The sequence below is a fragment of the Phyllobates terribilis genome, unplaced genomic scaffold (assembly GCF_046119375.1).
Source record: "Phyllobates terribilis strain yellow unplaced genomic scaffold, ASM4611937v1 Scaffold_7__3_contigs__length_470593459, whole genome shotgun sequence".
Taxonomy (NCBI): Eukaryota; Metazoa; Chordata; class Amphibia; order Anura; family Dendrobatidae; genus Phyllobates; species Phyllobates terribilis.
In genome coordinates this window covers 463,947,268-463,968,719 of record NW_027362767.1, presented here as the reverse complement: position 1 = coordinate 463,968,719, position 21,452 = coordinate 463,947,268, and the positions used below count along the sequence as shown (strand labels likewise).

The window sequence follows — 21,452 nt, the reverse complement described above, 5'->3', positions numbered from 1 at the left end:
GAGCAGCCCCTCCGCTGGAACTACAGGCCGGAGCTGGTGGGCTTTGCCTCATCTCCTGCACTTACAGAGACAATGAGGCATCGTCTGCGGCTGGACAGGACACAGTGCAGCCAGAGGTGAAGAGGTGGGTCTTGACTCCGGCCCACCGAACCTCTGGAGGTTCTGAAGGAGCCTGTTTGTTTTCAACAGTATCTGCATCTTTAGGATGCAGATACTGTTGAGATTGTGATGCGGGATGGAGGGGTCTGATGTTGTTTCACATCGGGCCCCCCTATCTCATGGGGCCCCATAGCAGCTGCGCGGGCTGCCTCTATGTACGGTACGCCCCTGCTCAGGGTCCTTAAGCCATTGTTCTCCCAGTTAGTAGTCCCATTATGTGGATGGGGATAGTAGACCCAGTGGATCCAATATAATGCAGGTAAACAGTATGCAACAGCGGAGACACAGGTGGATCAAAAGTATATTTCTTTTGTTTAACAACTAATATTAATTGTAAAACACCTATTATATGGTAACAATTTCTTTACAACGTTTGACAGTAAAATAAGCAGGAAGTCACATAATTTATTCCGTTATCAGAATACACCAGAATTCTGGGACTGGTAGTTTAAAATGATCTCCTGGAAGGAAGGGAACTATATTAACTATAGTGGGTGAGGGGCAGTGTTATAAAGCTTTGACAATACTCTGTTCCTACCACAACTCGCTGCCCATTTCCCCCGTAACTCTCTGTCATAGTTAACAGCCTGTCTTTCGCATCCTTCCTGGTCGCCGACCCAACCGTGAATCTCCGATCTGACATCTTCAGGGTTTCTTCGACGTTCTGTCACTGGCGCACACGTCTGAGAACCGTGCCACCACACCTGTTCCCATCCTGTCAATCGACGTCACTCGGGTGAGGAACCTTGACTGGCGTCGCTCCGGTCTTCGGGGCTTGACCGTCGAAGTCTGGGCTGGGTGCATACGCGGCCCCTTTCTTCCTGACAGGAGCTCCGGACGCTGCTGTTGCTCCTCCCGTCTCTCTGTTCGGCGTCAGACTCACCTCAGAACTTGCACATGTGCTGTTTTTCTCCTCAGCTCGTTTCCCTGGCAACACTGTACCCAGAGGCCTGATCAAACTCCTCCCCTCTGCCACGCCTCCTCCCTCTGCCGCACCGCCTCCCTCTGCCGCGCCTCCTCCCCTCTGCCGCGCCTCCTCCCATCTGCCGTGCCTCCTCCCATCTGCCGCACCTCCTCCCCTCTGCCGCGCCTCCTCCCCTCTGCCATGTCTTCTCCCTCTGCCGCGCCTCCTCCTCTCTGCCGTGCCTCCTCCCCTCTGCCGCGCCTCCTCCCCTCTGCCGCGCCTCCTCCCCTCTGCAGTGCCTCCTCCCCTCTGCTGTGTCTTCTCCCTCTGCCGCGCCTCCTCCCCTCTGCCGCGCCTCCTCCCCTCTGCCATGCCTCCTCCCATCTGCCGCACCTCCTCCCCTCTGCTGCGCCTCCTCCCCTCTGCCATGTCTTTTCCCTCTGCCGCGCCTCCTCCTCTCTGCCGTGCCTCCTCCCCTCTGCTGCGCCTCCTCCCCTCTGCCGCGCCTCCTCCCCTCTGCAGCGCCTCCTCCCCTCTGCCGCGCCTCCTCCCCTCTGCCGCGCCTCCTCCCATCTGTCGTGCCTCCTCCCATCTGCCGCGCCTCCTCCCCTCTGCCGCGCCTCCTCCCCTCTGCCATGTCTCCTCCCCTCTGCCGCACCTCCTCCCCTCTGCCGCGCCTCCTCCCCTCTGCCATGTCTTCTCCCTCTGCCGTGCCTCCTCCCCTCTGCCGCGCCTCCTCCCCTCTGCCATGTCTTCTCCCTCTGCCGCGCCTCCTCCCCTCTGCAGCGCCTCCTCCCCTCTGCAGCGCCTCCTCCCCTCTGCTGTGTCTTCTCCCTCTGCCGCGCCTCCTCCCCTCTGCCGCGCCTCCTCCCCTCTGCCGTGCCTCCTCCCCTCTGCCGTGCCTCCTCCCCTCTGCCGCGCCTCCTCCCCTCTGCCATGTCTTCTCCCTCTGCCGCGCCTCCTCCCCTCTGCAGCGCCTCCTCCCCTCTGCTGTGTCTTCTCCCTCTGCCGCGCCTCCTCCCCTCTGCCGCGCCTCCTCCCCTCTGCCATGCCTCCTCGCTGTTCTGGCTCCACAGTGTCTCCTTACACCTTCACCACAGTGGGTCTCACATGCAGTCCCAGGTGATGGGGCTTGGCCTGAGGAAAATACCTCCACAAATACACAGTTAGCTTTGGGGGGAGTGTTTCCTGAGGGCCGGGCTCAGTTGTGGGGGGAGCTGCCTGGGGTATTTAGGACACTGACGAGGAAATGAAGGGGTTGTTGCTGGCTGGAGTTGGATGTGCTACAGCCGTGATATCTGTCATCTGGAGGAACATAGTCTGTGACTGCAGACTATTCCAGCGCGAGATGCAACAGCTGTACCAGACGACACTCACTATCACCCCCAGGAGGGAATATTGTGGACTGGAGACATTGCATTGTGACCATCTACCTGGAGTTGCTGTAAGACCCTGGCTGTAAGGAATAAAAACAGTTACATTGTTACCCTGCGGAGGTGATTATTACACCCCACGACCTCAGGTCTTCACATCAGCCACCAGGGGAACCCGCTGATGTTATCTGTCACTACGTGGCCGGATCGCTTTCTAATTCCTGATAGATCTCAGCCGGTGTCAGGACTTTCCAGGGCTTTTTGCTCCTCTCTTTTTTCATGTATTCAATACTTTTTCCCGGTGTCATTTCTCATTATTACATATAATTTATGGAAATCTATGGCGATTTTTTTTTCCCTGTGTGGAGTGGATGGGTTGTTACCAACATCTGGGGAGAACTTCATGACAATAGCTCCTTTAGAAATAAATTTATTTGGAAAATTGGTGCCGTGCTCAATACTTATTTCACCCGCTGATCGTCCACATCAAATCCGAAAACAGGGAGAGCAGCATGTCACCATTAATAAGAAAGAAACCACATTTCAATAAGTCATGATGCCATGCCTAGAAGCAAGGAGGGGTCCCCTTATCAGGTAACACCAGCATCCAACACATTTCCTGGCTCCAGACCAGAAGGGGGAGCTCTAACCCGGTTTCAGGGGAGCTTCCCCTTTAAATTGGAGCCTGGAGGCGGGGTTTAGAAAAGTCAGTTGGAGTGAGAAAAGTCTGTTGGAGATGGGAGAGGAGAGATGAGTGAGAATCTGGGGAGAGGAGCTGTGACCAAGCTCTCCCCAGAGAAGAGCGCAAGAAACAGGACACCGGAGTCTGTGGTTGTTCAGGTACTGAAGTCCCGGCAGCTAAATCCGGAGGGCAGGAGACTGCAGGTCCCCTCGCCCCACCAAACACCGGACGGCTCAGTAGCATACTAGGGCCCGGAGCCGCCACGACAGAGCGACACCTGTAAAAGGCTCGAGCCGCCTGCCATACGGGTGAGGAATTAATGATTGCTCAGGAAAGAGGGCCGCAGCATAGCTTTAAGCAGCAGGGCCAAAGAGGACAGCGCAGAAGGAAGGCCTACAACCCCACCTGGCGGGGTGGATCTCAAATTGCTTCTAGGGTGCCCAGATCTCCATTACCTTCTGTTACCAGTGCCCCGGTCTACACCATCAAACATCAAGTAAAGGAAGAGGAAACTGCCATTCTTGTGTCGCCTGGTCATTATCTGCACCCTCAGTCCTGCACCCCAACATCCATCCAATATACTGCCCTGGGCCAGTGGATCTGAATAGCAGCGGCGGCCACCTATAGCCGCACACCACGGGTGGCGTCACAAAACTTTGCCCCTAAACAAACTGTCCTTGTCCTTTTCATTAACCGCCTAGGGCCCCGGACCGGGTCACGCCCCGTGACAATCCCAAAGAACCGACCGACCCGGTGGCGAGTACCCCATGGTCCTAGGGGGCGCGTCCTGCTTTGAGCAGGGGGTTGGACCAGATGACCCAGGAGGTCCCTTCCAACTCTACCATTCTATGATTCTATGATTCTATGATTCATTTTTGGCATCACGAACAGGATTGTCGTAGCCTGGTATAACCGGGTCCTGTGTGCCATAGACTTTACTGAACTGTGTTATCACGTGATTTGCCGCCCGCCGAGGGGAAGCAGAAGGCCCATCCGGAACCGCCGGGTAAGAGATCCCTCTCGCTTGCAGAGCAGCATACTGGTACGTCAGCAGACGCCCAAGACCTGGCTGAGGTTCACTAGGGGGGAGGAAGATGCCCAACATGGAGGAGGGTCCAGCTGCAGCCACAGCAACTGTAATGCCGTTATCAATGCCATATATACCGGGGGCGGTGTGGTTGCCCCAGTACTCAGGGGAGTCGCACACCCTGAGCAACTTTGAGGAGAGACTGCGCAGTTTGTTTAAAGTATACCCCCTGTCTGAGGAGCAAAAAGTCATTATCCTGATAGGACAGCTAATCGGTGCAGCCCAGAGAGAGGTGAAGTCCTGGACGGGCAGGGACAAAGGGACCGTCAAGGAAATACTGGTCCGGTTGAAGGATACCTTTCATACCCGCACTGCAGCAAAGATTAAAATGAAGTTCTATGGGTGCAAACAAAGAGTACAGGACAGTGTACGGGACTATGCTCTAAACCTGCAGGAGGCGCTGCGGGCCATCAAACAGGTAGACCCCGACAGTGTGCGAGACGAGGACAGATTGTTAACCGAACAGTTTATTGAGGGGCTCCTGTCTAACGGTCACCGGACACAGCTGCGCATTATGGCTCTGCAAAACCCTGATCTGGACTTTGTGCAATTTAAAGACAGAGCCATCTGGGTGCTGCGAGAATCAACCCCAGGTGGCCCTGCACCCCACCGGCGCCCAGCTATCACCTAAAACCAGGAGGTGGCATCTTTTTCCCCAGAACCTGTGGGGGCTGACGCGCAGACCCTAGACAATGACCCGTCTGCAGACCTACGCCTTCAGGTCCAGGAGCTGACCGAAAGTATGGCTACACTAACCAAAACCATGCAGGCCATGCAAGTGTCTCCAAAGGAAAGGATCCAGCTGGCTTCCAGTCCAGATGACGTCCCGTGGCGACAGCAGAGAAGAATTCCACCGACCAGGCAACCCATCTGCCGCCGCTGTCAAAAGGCGGGGCACATCGCAAGATTCTGCAATTTAAACGAGCAACCCCTGGGTCAGAGGGCCAACCCCAGGAGTAAGACGACCAGGCTCACAAAGCTGGCGAGACAAGTACGTGGGAGGACGACCGGTCCTGCCTGTCGTGCTTGATGGCATCCCGATGAACGCTTTGCTGGACACTGGGTCCCAGGTGACCACGATGCCATATATCCTTTATAAACGATACTGGACTGATTCAGACATTGCCCGCTGTCCAGATGAACATCTTAACATCTATGCCAGAAATGGTCAGCCCTTGCCTCAGGTGGGGTATAAAGAGGTGACCATAAAGGTTGGCCAAGTAGAATTGCCATCACAAGGAATGATTATTGTTGATATTGATCTCCGAGAAAGTCATCCCATGATAACCTTAGGCACCAATGTGATAGAGAATTGTCTTGGGGAAATTATTCTTTTGTTGCAGCAGGTCGCAGAGACTGCCAGTTCCAGTCAGCAGCGAGTTCTGCAGAAGGAGATCAGAGCCCTGATGAAAAGACAACAGGTAGAGCAGTCTGGTGGAGAAGTCGGCAGTGTCAGGATGAGTGATCCGTTCCCCATTGCCATGCCCCCTAGGAGTGAAATGATAATATGGTGTCGGGCAGCAATAGGTCTCAGGGGTCAAGATTATCAGGCCCTGGTAGAACCTGTGTACTCTGATAGTAGGCCCACCATCTTGACAGGCAGGGGGGTAGTCCATGTCCGCAAGGGGAGAGTACCGATACGCATCCTGAATTGTGGGGAGGAAGAGGTCCATTTACCCCGGTATGCCACCCTTACTAAGCTGTTCACGCAATAAAGGCAGTGGAACCCTTACCTCCGTCCAAACAGGCGGAGGATAACGGCTCCAAGGGGCAGATGGAGGATTGGTGTCAGAAGCTACAAGTGGGCACTGACTCCACCCCTCAGCACCAAAAGCATGGAGTATACCGGGTGGTCCAAGAGTATGAGCGGGTCTTCAGTAAACACCCATTAGACTTTGGGCAGGTAAAAGGGGTCCAACATCATATCCCCACAGGAGATCATCCTCCCATTAAAGAGAGGTACCGGCCTGTACCCCCAGCTCACTATCAATGTGCCAAAGGAATGTTATGGGAGATGAAGGAGGCTGGGGTGATCAGAGATAGTTGTAGCCCCTGGGCAGCTCCATTAGTCCTCATTAGAAAGAAGGATGGTACAATGAGGATGTTTGTTGATTATAGGCAGATTAACCGTATTACACATAAGGACGCCTACCCATTACCCAGAATTGAGGAATCATTAGCAGCATTGAGATCAGCTAACTATTTCTCCACTTTAGATCTCACCAGTGGGTATTGGCAGGTTCCCGTGGTAGAGGCGAACAGAGAGAAAACCGCGTTTACGACACCAATGGGCCTCTGCGAGTTCAACTGCATGCCATTCGGGCTCTGCAACGCCCCGGGAACTTTCCAGTGGTTAATGGAGTGTTGCCTAGGACACAAAAACGTCGAAATCGTTCTGCTGTACCTGGACGACGTAATCGTCTACTCAAAGACGTACGAAGACCACCTAGCCGAGGTGTTCAAGGCCTTATCCGGTTTTGGCCTGAAGGTAAAGCCATCCAAGTGCCACCTGTTGAAGCCCAAGGTGCAGTACCTAGGTCATGTGGTAAGCGCCGAAGGTGTAGCACCAGACCCTGAAAAAGTCACTGTGATCAAGGACTGGCCAAGACCCTCCACTATCAAGGAAGTGCGACAGTTCCTCGGGCTGGTAGGCTACTACAGGAGATTCATCAAGTGTTTCACCAAGATAGCGTCACCCATGCAGGACCTCATAGTGGGCCAGTCCAAGAAGGCCAAGAACCCGAATCCTCCGTTCGAGTGGGGTAAAAAAGAAGAAGAATCCTTCACTCAACTGAAGGTGGCTCTTACTGGAGACGAAGTCCTGGCCTACCCCGACTATGGCCAACCCTTTATACTCTATACGGATGCCAGCAATGTGGGATTGGGAGTGGTGCTGTCCCAGGTACAGCAGGGCAGAGAGAGTGATTGCCTACGCCAGCAGGAAGCTCCGTCCCATGGAAAGGAACCCCGACAACTATATTTCCTTCAAGTTGGAGTTTATAGCCATAATCTGGGCTGTAACAGAGCCCTTCAAACACTACCTGGCTTCAGTGAAGTTTACTATTTTCACAGACAATAATCCGCTGACCCACCTTGAAACGGCGAAGCTAGGTGCGCTGGAGCAGCGATGGATGGCCCGGCTGTCCAACTACGAGTTTACCATCAAGTATCGGGCGGGGCATAAAAACGCTAATGCTGATGCACTGTCCAGGATTCCCAACTTGCCAGATGGGGGAGAAGACCCGGAAGAGGTGGAGGAGATAAAGCTACCGGCTTTCCATCGTCACGGGGTGACTCAGTGCTCCCACTGTGTGAGGGACAAGCGCTCCACCAACAAAGAGGCCACGTTTAACCCATTGCCCCACCATGGATGGACAGAGACGCAGGATAGCGACCCGGCTGTCCGCCTAGTAGAGGAATTGCTGACACAAGCTGACTCGCACCCTGGTTCAGATGCTCCATAGGAGACCCAACAGTTGTGGAAGGAGAAGGGCCAGCTGTTCATCTACAAGGGAAAGCCTTGTCGAAGAAGCATCAACTCCCGGACACACAAACTGGTCTGGCAGGTAGTAGTCCCGAAGCGGGATGTGCCTATGGTCTTAGAGGCCTACCACGATGGAGCAGGACACTTTGGGTGGAAGAAGTTGGAAATCCTGCTACGTGAGCAATTCTACTGGGATGGCATGAGGAAAGCAATCGAGAGATGGTGTCAAGAATGTGGTCCATGCAACCTGAGACGGAAAGACCGTGATAGCCAGAGGGCTCCTCTGCAGCCCATAGTCACCAACCACTTGACCCTGTGAAGCTAGCCCCAAGCCGGTCAGGCTATGTCTACACTCTCACCATAGTAGACCACTACTCCCAGTTCCTGGTAGTAGTGCCAATGAAGGATCAGACGGCTAAGACGGCAGCCAAAGCTTTTCAGCAACACTTTTGTCGCCCGCACTGTTACCCTGAGCGGGTGCTTACCGACCAAGGCACAGCCTTTGAAGGAGAAGTGTTTCAGGAATTCTGTAACTTCTACGGCTGCAAGAAAATAATGACGACGCTGTATCATCTCCAGACCAACGGGTTGTGCGAGAAAATGAACCAGGTAGTAATAGACCTGTTGAAGATGCTGCCCCTTGAAGAGCGTAGCCTATGGCCAGAGAAGTTACCGGATTTGGTAGACCTATATAACCACATCCAGGTGAACTCCACCAACTGTACACCCGCCTACCTGATGAGGGCAAGACCTGGCAAGTTACCCATTGACTTAGACATGAGAGTTTTAACACCTGAGATGACATCACCAGATGCAGACTGGGATACGGAGCGGCAGCAACAATACCGCAAGGTGCAAGAATGTGTAGAGAGAAGTTTGTCCCAGGTGAGACAGAGGCAGAAAAGAACTTATAATCAGCACGCACCTGCAGTTCCCTGGTCACCTGGAGAACAGGTACTCAAAAGGAAGAGATGAGTCCACAAATTAGATGACCAGTGGGAGGTTGAGCCATACACCGTCTTACCTTCAAATTTCGACAACACCAAGGTGCCTCATAAGTAAAGATGGAGGAGAGACTTCAGGGGCATTCTCAAGAGACCACCTAAAGATATGCCCTGATCAATTGAGACACCAAGAGGAAGACCAAAACAGCCCCCAGCACACAGAAAAGGTAGTACCAGAGGTCAGCTCCCTGCCCGTTATAGGGACTAAGGTGTAATACGATAATAGTGTATAGTATATAATTGCAACCGTTAAGCATGAGAGCCTACAGAGACTTCCTGTAAGAACTTTTAAGTAATCGTGAGTTTATATAGTTATTATATTTATGGACAAATGGACCACAGGACTAGATGTGGTCTGAACAATATTGAGTAAAGTTAATTGATAGTGACAAGCCCAGGGGATGGGGATGACTCGGCGCCCAGGTCTTGTTGCCTGGTCTTGGGGATGTCGCGGTAGTCGGCTCCCGGGCCCGTACCCTGGGCCTCTCTTTAAAATGGTGGATAATTATATGAAAGTTCGTGACGCCACCTGTGGTGTCTGGTGAGGTTCACCAGCGCTGCGGCAGCCCACTGAGGCCGGTGTTAAGGCAGCTTGGATGGTATAGCTCCCCACAGGTGGAGCTAGGCCTCAGGGCAGCGTGGATGTAGGGTTGCAGGACAGAGGGGACCCAGCCGGGTCTGAAGAAGGATAGGCAAACACACAGTTCACTTCAGTACCTTTTACTGATGGAAGTTCAGGCACATCCCGGAGCACTGTAGGGTGAAGGGTGCATATCAGGATTCTCCACAGTGAGCGGGTATAGGGCCTCCTGTTTCTTGCCTTTGTGTGGTAAGTTTCTGACCTGCCTGGAGCTAGGCCTAACTTTGTCTCTGTCCTGCACCGGCTGACTTTGTGGTAGGGCCTTCTCTTGGAGTACACACTCCCAGCTTGCGGGGCCTCCTTGACTCCTGGCTCTGGTACGTATCAGCTCTTGGGTGATCCTGGGACCTGAAGTCTTCCAGGGGTCTCCGGTTGTCTCTACAGGGGGTATACGGCCCTGTAGAGGCGGACCCGGTGTCCGGTATATGTTTTCTGGGGTGAGCTTGTACAGCTCCTCTGCCCCCAATGCTACTCACTCTTCTAGCCTTCGGCCTCGCTCGAGGCCCTCACTAGGCTATACACACTAGCGGCAGCTTGCCGCGCTTCACCGCTCTTATGGCGTCGGCACGCCTTGGGCTCACTAACCTGAGCTTCACTCTAGGCTTTTCCACTAGAGGAACAGAACTGAGAACTCTGTCCCTCTCTGGCTCTGAGCAGGGACTCTGTTCTCTAGACTGAGCTCGACTCTGTATTCACACCTGTACTTGCTGAATTCTCCAGAGGAACTGACTGCCTAGCTCCACCTTCCCTATTTATATCCCTAACGGGCTCCCTCTGGTGGTCTGAGGTGGAAGGTGGAGGTGTGTGTATGCTATGAGGGCCTCTTGTGGAGGAATCCATTCATGCACCCCTCTAGGATCTGTGGCACTCATGCGCAGCAGGGGCGCCACATTAGCATTGAAAATTAACAACAGGCGTGGCCGAAAACTAGGCCCACCGACAGAGTGCCCTGAAGCCACGCCCAGGGACGCGGTTCCCACCAACCAACCTGCAGGAGCCCGGAAAAAGACAATTCCCGGATAGCGGCGTAAAGAATAAGTGCCGCAATGACTGCTCCCAATTTTTCTTTGGTTTTCTGTTGTTCTGCAATTTTTGCCTTTTTGAGACTTTGTAAATTTTTGGTAATATGAATCGTTATTGTTGTTGTTTAACTCTAAAGGTGTCCTCAGTCTGGGAGTACGGAGTTTAACTAGGGGGGAATGTGGCACCCCAGGAGTCCGGTTGCCACATTGCATTGCCTCCCTCACAGGGGGTGATGCCATGCCTAGAAGCAAGGAGGGGTCACCTTATCAGGTAACACCAGCATCTAACACTTTTCCTGGCTCCAGACCAGAAGGGGGAGCTCTAAACCAGTTTCAGGCGGGACTTAGCAAAGTCAGTTGGAGTGAGAAAAGTCTGTTGGAGACAGGAGAGAGATGAGGGAGAACCTGGGGAGGGGAGCTGTGACCAAGCTCGCCCCAGAGAAAAGCGCCAGAAACTGGACACTGGAGTCTGTGGTTGTTCGGTCACCGGCCACCTTACGGATTCCCAACTCCTTCCACGTATCTCTCCTCAAACCAGTTGTTCTTAATTCTTTTTCTGACAATCCAGGTACCTCCCCAGCTCCGGTCTCCGCTGCTGACGTCTATGAGGTAGAGAACACTTTGGCCACCCAAAGGGTAAGAGGAAAAACCTTTTTTTCTGGTGGATTGGAAGGGGTTTGGCCCAGAGGAGAGGTCTTGGGAACACAGGGAGAACATCCATGCCCCTCTTCTTCATAAAGAATTTCTTGCAGGCCTAAAAAAGAGGGGGCATAAGGGGGGGGGGGGTACTGTAGCATCGGCGTCTCTGCCCCCTGCCAGGCAGAGACGCCATCCCCCTTACCTCCGCGGTCCCACTCTGGCGTCTTCCGGCCTCCCTGCTGCTGCTGGTACACGCAGCCTTCCAGGCACTGTGCTTAGGGCGCGCGCTCTCTCCCTCTTAAAAAGGCCGCGCGCGCCGTCCTAAAAAGTCCCCGGCTAATGGCCGGAGGACTTTCCCTATAAAAAGCACCTCCTCCAATATGGAGGTGCCCATGCAAGGTTGTTGCTCTGTGATTATTACTTTGCTTCAGCCCTCAGGTCCCTCTGCTAGTCAGTCCTGTCCGCCAGTCTGTTCTTCAGTCCAGTCCGCCAGTCTGTCTATGGGCTCTAGCCTCCCGCTTACTTGGAAGCACCTGCCGGTTACTTGCTGTGCTCGCTTGCCTGCTTACCTGGAAGCACCTGCCAGTTTCCCGCTGTGCCCGCCAGCTTGCCTACCCGGAGCACCCGTCTGGCTATCAGCCGAATCAGCCTGCTTGTCTACCCGGACCACCCACCAGCCTGCCTGCCGTGCTCATCCGCTGTACCGGTCAGTTCCTGTCATCTGACCTGTGGTCGCCTGCTCTCATACAAGGTCGGTCCCAGAGTGGCACCTGGTCCCTCTGCTCGGTCCCTCCCTGGTTCACAGAGTTGATTGAGCCGCCGTGTGACCTGGGTCAGGCCGAGTAGATACTTAGTTGTGCCCCTCTGGTCCCTCCTTGCACCGCAGCACAGAGGTTCCACCACCCGGATCCGTAACAAGCTGCACTATCTCAGCTGCGTCACCATCAGCCCTAGTGGATCTGAATAGCAGCGGCGGCCACCTATAGCCGCACACCACCGGTGGCGTCATGAAGCTTTTCCCTTAAACAAACTGTCCTTGTCCTTTTTATTGACCGCCTAGGGTCCCGGACTGGGTCACACCCCCGTGACAATCCCAAAGAATAGACCGATCCGGTGGCGAGTACCCCATGGTCCTAGGGGTTGCGTCACTAGTCACTACTCACTGATAAGCCGAGAGGCTGGGTGGTCAAGAGGTCCAAGGTCAAAAGCCAAGAGGGTACGTCATAGACAGAGGGGTGAGACAAACATGAGGTTAATATTCCAAGAAGGTAGCGGATCACGAAAGAAGGTCAAACAAATGGTCAAAACAAATCTGAGGTTGAGCAGCAAAGATCAGAATACAGGACAAGGAGCACAGAGCACACACACACCTCATGAGCTGAGCTACAACTGGCATCAATCAAAGGCAGAGCGCTGGTTAAATAGTCAGGTAGATACTCTGGTCAGGAGACACATGGATGAAGCCCCGGCCCACCTTGGTCCTTATTGGACGGCTAAACTGTCAGTCAAGACGCTGACAGCTCAGCACGCCTCTGTGCTATATTTGTTGGCAGAACTGTGTCCAGACACTCAGATAAGAGGAATCGTGACCGTTCCATACTAGACTGACATATAAATCTCCAGTCTTAAATTCCCCAAAACTGTTTGTCTTTGGCCCCAGTCATTTCACATAGATGTTGTTTTCATGGATCGATCATTTACTCATTATAGTCTACCTGATATTTTGGAAAAAAACGGATGCAGGTGTATGAATGGGTGTGTGAAATAATGGACGTCACACAGAGGTCATTAATGTAGCATCTACAGTGGGGAAAATGAGCATTTGATACATGGCCGATTTTTCACGTTTTCCCCCCTACACAGAATGGAGAGATCTGTAATTTTTATTGTAGGTCACTTCACCTGTGAGACCGAATCTAAAAATAAAATCCAGAAAATCACATTGTAGGATTTTTACATAATTAATTAGCACTTTATTGCATGAAATAAGTATTTGATACAATAGAAAAACAGAACTTAATATTTGGTGCAGAAACCTTTGTTACAATTACAGAGGTCAGACGTTTCCTGTAGTTCTTCACCAGGTTTGCACGCACTGCTGCAGGGATTTTGGCCCCCTCCTCCATACAGATCTTCTCCAGATCTTTCAGGTTTCGGGGCTGTCGCTGGGCAACATTGAGTTTCAGCTCCCGCCAAAGATTTCCATTGGGTTCAGGTCTGGAGACTGGCTAAGCCACTCCAGGACCTTTTAAAATGCTTTGTACAGACCCATCTTCAATGCTCTTACTGAGGGAAGGAGGTTGTTGGCCAAAATCTCACGATACATGACCCCATCCACCCTCCCTTCAATACGATGCAGTCTTCCTGTCCACTTTGCAGAAAAGCACCCCCAAAGTATGATGTTTCCCCCACCATGCTTCACAGTTGGGACGGTGTTCTTGGGGTTGTACTCATCCTTCTTCCTCCAAACACGGCGAGTGGAGTTGATATCAAAAAGTTCTATTTTGGTCTCATGTGACCACATGACCTTCTCCCATGCCTCCTCTGGATCATCCAGATGGTCACTGGTGAACTTCAAATGGGCCTGGACATGTGCTGGCGTGAACAGGGGGGGCCTTGGGTGTCCTGCAGGATTTAATATATGATGGCGTAGTGTGTTAATAATGGTAATGTTTGAGACTGTGGTCCCAGCTCTCTTCAGATCATTGACCAGGTCCTCCCTTGTAGGTCTGGGCTGATTCCTGACCTTTCTCAGAATCATCCTTACCCCCCGATGTGAGATCTTGCATGGAGTCCCAGACCGAGGAAGATTGACATTATCTTGTGTTTCTTTCATTTTCTAATAATTGTGCAAACAGTTGTTGCCTTCTCACCAAGCTGCTGCCTATTGTCCTGTAGCCCATCCCAGCCTGGTGAAGGTCTATAGTTTTGTCCCTGGTGTCCTTAGACAGCTCTTTGGTCTTGGCCATGGTGGAGAGGTTGGAGTGTGATTGATTGAGTGTGTGGACAGGTATCTTTTATACAGGTAACGAGTTCACACAAGTGCAGTTAATACAGGTAATGAGTGCAGAGTAGGAGGCTTCTTAAAGAAAACTACCAGGTCTGTGAGAGGCAGAATTCTTGCTGGTTGGTCGTTGATCAAATACTTATTTCATGCAATAAAAATAAATAAAAATCCTACAATGTGATCTTCTGGATGTTATTTTTAGATTCTGTCTCTCCCAGGTGAAGCGACCTACGATAAAAATTACATTCTGTGTCGGTGGGAAAACTTGCAAAATCGGAAGTGTATCAAATATTTATCCGCCCCCCCCCCCTCCCCCTGCATGTGATGCCTAATGAAACTCACGGATGTGTAAATTTGGATGTCTTCTTCATTGACTCAAAAAAATCCCACCGTAGAGGAATGTGCTGGTGACATCTTTATTCCACCGGTGGACCCAGGTGTTTCTAGGTGATGCAGAAGCCACAGGCGGTGTTTGCCCTGAAGCGGATTTGCTGGTGACCTTGCTGTGGTTTTTACCTTATAACTAGTGAAGGAGCATTGAACTCGCTGAAAGAAATAAGGAAAGAGACCTTGTGCCCAGTGATGTCGTTGTTACATTGATGAGCATTAGGCTCATTTTCTGCTACGGCTTTGTGATGCTTTTCAGGGGGAGTTCCAGGCAAAATTTGACTGAAAAAGACGTCATGTGTACACACCCTAAAGACGGTTTTACTCATGTTTTTTTTTTATAAAAACTTTTTTGAAATGTTTTGCTGTTTTTATAGCCACTTTACATTGAAATCTATAATTCTGTATGAAATGTGCCACCTAAAATACAGATACTTATTATTTCTCTATGACAGTTTTCCATCTTTAAAAATGTGTAAAATGTTGTGCTTTGTGTATTTGTGTAAAAAAAAATATATATTTTTCCTTTCTGCTTCAGCAATGAAACTGTTAAAATGTCGCACAACAGATTTACTATCACATTCGCCAGAAGTGATGTAATAATGAGCTCGACACCAGCGGACGATTTCATCAAAGCGCTTACGTCAGAATTCTCGTGGAAAACTCTTTGAAAAGCTGGTAAATTTGTGATCAGAAAAAGAAGTTGCACAAAACAAAAATCACAACTTTTGGTATTTTCACGCCACTTTTGGACAGTTGCATTAAAGTGGGTGGAGCTGGTACGGATCCAGGGAGTAGTAAAGTAACCTCCTCTCCAACAAAGTCATCAAATGTGGCGTCTTACAACCTGGAGGCGGTTTGGGTCGGACCTGCGGCTGCTCTATGCGGCTGCGGTCAGTACCCAAAATGCGACAGACAGATATGTGCTTCCAGCCTTTGGTGTATGAATTCCTCTCTGAGCATTGGGGTTTGTGGTATTTTGTTAAGTACAGCAATTTTTCAGGTGTTTTTCTCGCAGGCTTCTCTTTATGATTGAAAAAATATACAAAATAACGCTAAACAAATTCTCCTAAAAATGATTTTTATCTAAAAATAAATGATGACTGTGCAGGAGACTAACAAGTGCTGATGTTTTATGTGCATTGGTACGGTTAATACTGAGGTGAAAAAAAACAAAGAACATGAAAGTGTTAATCACCAGCTGCACAGATGTGACTGCTCTCCCTGGATACAATGTATCGAACAGTAAACAATAAACAAACTGCAGCCGTGAATGGAGGAGGATGGTGACATCATCATTGCTGGGATTTCCTGGGCTGCAGATCCTGCTGGCAGGATGAGCTGCACATGTGTCTGGATCGGCGCTTGATTGTGCAGCCTGGAGATTCATTTCCTGGTAGGGAGGGAGGGGGCCACAGCTGACAACTCCTTTCTCTGCTGCCTTAAAGGGAGACTACAGTAGCTTCAAGAGAGAGGAAAATAGGAAAAAGGCTTCAGGCAAACAACCAGGACTGGAGGAGACTGAGGGGTCCTCTGGAGGGAGGGGGTGCCAGGGCTAAGGGGTCCTCTGGTGGAGGCTGTGGGGTCCTCTAGTGGAGTCTGTGGGTTCCAGGGCTGGTGGTCCTCTAGTGGAGGCTGTGGGGTCCTCTAGTGGAGGCTGTGGGTTCCAGGGCTGGTGGTCCTCTGCAGGAGGCTGAGGGATCCTCTGGAAGGAGGCTGTGGGGTCCTCTAGTGGAGGCTGTGGGTTCCAGGGCTGAGGGGTCCTCTAGTGGAGGCTGTGGGTTCCAGGGCTGGTGGTCCTCTGCAGGAGGCTGAGGGATCCTCTGGAAGGAGTGGGTGCTAGGGCTGGTGGTCCTCTAGTGGAGGCTGTGGGTGCCAGGGCTGGTGGAGGCTGAGGGGTCCTCTGGAGGGAGTGGGTGTCAGGCTCGGTAGGGGGTCACAATTTGCGCTGGGCCATTGTGAAGCAGCAGCTGCCTGACAGGAGTAAAGGAGGGAAGAGACCGGCATCAGTAATAAAGCGCTGCCAGGAGGCGTCTGCTCCTCACCCTCCCGCCCGCCGCCGGGTGACACGGATTTGCCCGCCCGCCGCCGGGTGACACGGATTTGCCCGCCCGCCGCCGGGTGACACGGATTTGCCCGCCCGCCGGATTTCACAGGATTGTTGGGGGGATTCTGTAAAAGCAGATAATGGACGCCCCGCAAGCAGCTGGCGGAGGAGAGGACCCCCCGGGGAAGAACTCCGAGCAGGTGGGCGGCAGAAATCCAAAAAGAAAAACCAACGATCCGGAGGAGAACAAGAACAAACCCAAACTGGTGAGTGTGGCCGGCAGTACTGCACGCCTGCTGTGAGAGCGCCATGGCCGAGCCCCGGGGTCTCTGCTCCTCTCCCCTCTCTTCTAGGTGATGCTGGGAGGGAGGAGATGTCTGCCAGCCATAGACAGGAGGGAGCTGCTGCCTCATCTCTGAGACCTCCATAGTGGATGGGAGGAGACTGAGGGGGTCCAGACGCCCCCTGAACCTGAGTCCTGGTGACGGAGACCCCCTGTGCTCAGTATCCGCTGGTTACAGCTTGTTCTTCTGCTGATACAATGTTTATAGTTTACTATTCACTAGAAAAACAAAGTAACTTTATTGTCACTAAAGTAAAGCAGAAAACGCTTCATCTTGTGACCGCGCATTACTGATACTAGGGGACACACACACACCTCTTGTGACCGCGCATTACTGCTACTAGGGGACACACACACACACCTCTTGTGACCGCGCATTACTGCTACTAGGGGACACACACACACCTCTTGTGACCGCGCATTACTGATACTAGGGGACACACACACACCTCTTGTGACCGCGCATTACTGATACTAGGGGACACACACACACCTCTTGTGACCGCGCATTACTGATACTAGGGGACACACACACACCTCTTGTGACCGTGCATTACTGCTACTAGGGGACACACACACACCTCTTGTGACCGCGCATTACTGCTACTAGGGGACACACACACACATCTTGTGACCGCGCATTACTGCTACTAGGGGACACACACACACCTCTTGTGACCGCGCATTACTGCTACTAGGGGACACACACACACCTCTTGTGACCGCGCATTACTGCTACTAGGGGACACACACACACCTCTTGTGACCGCGCATTACTGATACTAGGGGACACACACACACACCTCTTGTGACCGCGCATTACTGCTACTAGGGGACACACACACACCTCTTGTGACCGCGCATTACTGCTACTAGGGGACACACACACACCTCTTGTGACCGCGCATTACTGCTACTAGGGGACACACACACACCTCTTGTGACCGCGCATTACTGATACTAGGGGACACACACACACCTCTTGTGACCGCGCATTACTGATACTAGGGGACACACACACACCTCTTGTGACCGCGCATTACTGCTACTAGGGGACACACACACACCTCTTGTGACCGCGCATTACTGCTACTAGGGGACACACACACACACCTCTTGTGACCGCGCATTACTGATACTAGGGGGACACACACACACACTTTCCTACTATATCGCAGTCATCATTATACAGCACTGTGCACTTACATTTGCTCATTCTTCCTTTCTACCCAGATAATTCTTCTCTCTTCCATCAGGTCTATGACATCACATGATTAAATACTGACCAGCTGAATCCTTCTCAGCTCTATGTAGAAACAGAAATTAGGTTTTCCTCGCATGAGTCATCATTAGAACTACAATCCTATATCACTGACAAAAGGAAGCAAAGACAGATAAAGCCAAGGGGGTGGAGCAGCTGGGTCAGCAGTTGAAGAGTAGGTTGCACTGGGCTGCCAGGGACTTTACAGAGATGTAGGATTTGTAGGTCTAATGATGACTCATGTTGGGATAAGAGACCTCCTGTTTCTACATAGCACTTAAAAGGATTCAGATCATCTGTTTTTAATCAGGTGAGGTCATAGATCTAATGGAAAAGAGAAGAATTATCAGGGTAGAAAGGCAAAGTGAGCAATTGTAAGTGCTCAGTGCTGTATATGATTATTGCCATAGGAGGATAAAAGCTTAATAGGAGGAGGAGCGCTGCTTTAAAGGGAAAATTCCTTACACTTGCTTTTCATCTACATTAGCCATTGTACAAATAATGTATATAAAAAGGCTAGTCAACTTCTAAATCTAATTACATTACTGATCCGGAGTTACATCCTGTATTATACTCCAGAGCTGCACTCACTATTCTGCTGGTGCAGTCACTGTGTACATACATTACTGATCCTGAGTTACATCCTGTATTATACTCCAGAGCTGCACTCACTATTCTGCTGGTGCAGTCACTGTGCACATACATTACATTACTGATCCTGAGTTACATCCTGTATTATACTCCAGAGCTGCACTCACTATTCTGCTGGTGCAGTCACTGTGTACATACATTACATTACTGATCCTGAGTTACCTCCTGTATTATACCCCAGAGCTGCACTCACTATTCTGCTGGTGCAGTCACTGTGCACATACATTACATTACTGATCCTGAGTTACATCCTGTATTATACTCCAGAGCTGCACTCACTATTCTGCTGGTGCAGTCACTGTGTACATACATTACATTACTGATCCGGAGTTACCTCCTGTATTATACTCCAGAGCTGCACTCACTATTCTGCTGGTGCAGTCACTGTGTACATACATTACATTACTGATCCTGAGTTACATCCTGTATTATACTCCAGAGCTGCACTCACTATTCTGCTGGTGCAGTCACTGTGTACATACATTACATTACTGATCCTGAGTTACATCCTGTATTATACTCCAGAGCTGCACTCACTATTCTGCTGGTGCAGTCACTGTGTACATACATTACATTACTGATCCTGAGTTACATCCTGTATTATACTCCAGAGCTGCACTCACTATTCTGCTGGTGCAGTCACTGTGTACATACATTACATTACTGATCCGGAGTTACCTCCTGTATTATACTCCAGAGCTGCACTCACTATTCTGCTGGTGCAGTCACTGTGTACATACATTACATTACTGATCCGGAGTTACCTCCTGTATTATACTCCAGAGCTGCACTCACTATTCTGCTGGTGCAGTCACTGTGTACATACATTACATTACTGATCCTGAGTTACATCCTGTATTATACTCCAGAGCTGCACTCACTATTCTGCTGGTGCAGTCACTGTGTACATACATTACATTACTGATCCTGAGTTACATCCTGTATTATACTCCAGAGCTGCACTCACTATTCTGCTGGTGCAGTCACTGTGTACATACATTACATTACTGATCCTGAGTTACATCCTGTATTATACTCCAGAGCTGCACTCACTATTCTGCTGGTGCAGTCACTGTGCACATACATTACATTACTGATCCTGAGTTACCTCCTGTATTATACTCCAGAGCTGCACTCACTATTCTGCTGGTGCGGTCACTGTGTACATACATTACTGATCCTGAGTTACCTCCTGTATTATACTCCAGAGCTGCACTCACTATTCTGCTGGTGCAGTCACTGTGTACATACATTACATTACTGATCCTGAGTTACATCCTGTATTATACTCCAGAGCTGCACTCACTATTCTGCTGGTGCAGTCACTGTGCACATACATTACATTACTGATCCTGAGTTACATCCTGTATTATACTCCAGAGCTGCACTCACTATTCTGCTGGTGCAGTCACTGTGTACATACATTACATTACTGATCCTGAGTTACATCCTGTATTATACTCCAGAGCTGCACTCACTATTCTGCTGGTGCAGTCACTGTGTACATACATTACATTACTGATCCTGAGTTACATCCTGTATTATACCCCAGAGCTGCGCTCACTATTCTGCTGGTGCAGTCACTGTGTACATACATTACATTACTGATCCTGAGTTACATCCTGTATTATACCCCAGAGCTGCACTCACTATTCTGCTGGTGCAGTCACTGTGTACATACATCACTGATCCTGAGTTACATCCTGTATTATACCCCAGAGCTGCACTCACTATTCTGCTGGTGCAGTCACTGTGTACATACAGGATGTAACTCAGGATCAGTAATGTAATTTATGTACACAGTGACTGCACCAGCAGAATAGTGAGTGCAGCTCTGGGGTATAATACAGGATCAGTAATGTAATGTACACAGTGACTGCACCAGCAGAATAGTGAGCGCAGCTCTGGAGAATAATACAGGATGTAACTCAGGATCAGTGATGTATTATTCTCCAGAGCTGTACTCACTATTCTGCTGGTGCAGTCACTGTGTACATACATTACTGATCCTGAGTTACCTCCTGTATTATACCCCAGAGCTGCACTCACTATTCTGCTGGTACAGTTACTGTGTACATACATTGCATTACTGATCCGGAGCTGCACTCACTATTCTGCTGGTGCAGTCACTGTGTACATACATTACATTACTGATCCTGAGTTACATCCTGTATTATACTCCAGAGCTGCACTCACTATTCTGCTGGTGCAGTCACTGTGTACATACATTACATTACTGATCCTGAGTTACCTCCTGTATTATCCTCCAGAGCTGCACTCACTATTCTGCTGGTGCAGTCACTGTGTACATACATTACTGATCCTGAGTTACATCCTGTATTATACTCCAGAGCTGCACTCACTATTCTGCTGGAGCAGTCACTGTGTACATACATTACATTACTGATCCTGAGTTACATCCTGTATTATACACCAGAGCTGCACTCACTATTCTGCTGGAGCAGTCACTGTGTACATACATTACATTACTGATCCTGAGTTACATCCTGTATTATACACCAGAGCTGCACTCACTATTCTGCTGGTGCAGTCACTGTGTACATACATTACATTACTGATCCTGAGTTACATCCTGTATTATACTCCAGAGCTGCACTCACTATTCTGCTGGTGCAGTCACTGTATACATACATTGCATTACTGATCCTGAGTTACCTCCTGTATTATCCTCCAGAGCTGCACTCACTATTCTGCTGGTGCAGTCACTGTGTACATACATTACATTACTGATCCTGAGTTAC

At 50.6% G+C, this 21,452-nt stretch overlaps 1 protein-coding gene and 1 long non-coding RNA gene across 4 annotated transcripts in view; one reads left to right on the top strand and one right to left on the bottom strand.

The window, feature by feature from the left end:
- Nucleotides 1-15,508: 15,508 nt before the first annotated feature.
- Nucleotides 15,509-16,878, bottom strand: LOC141155327 (uncharacterized). Its single transcript, XR_012247538.1, has 2 exons — nt 16,694-16,878; nt 15,509-16,362 (listed from the first exon to the last, which is right to left on the bottom strand). It is a non-coding gene; the product is annotated as an uncharacterized lncRNA (long non-coding RNA).
- DIAPH2 (diaphanous related formin 2) overlaps nt 15,751-21,452 on the top strand; it is a 2,453,123-nt gene continuing 2,447,421 nt past the window's right edge. For 2 of the 3 annotated variants that reach the window (XM_073642202.1, XM_073642201.1), the window contains exon 1: nt 15,751-16,701. In XM_073642202.1, the coding sequence (XP_073498303.1) occupies nt 16,576-16,701 (126 nt within the window). In that variant the 5' untranslated portion in view covers nt 15,751-16,575. The remainder of the gene's footprint in view (nt 16,702-21,452) is intronic. The other variant, XM_073642200.1, reaches the window with a different exon arrangement.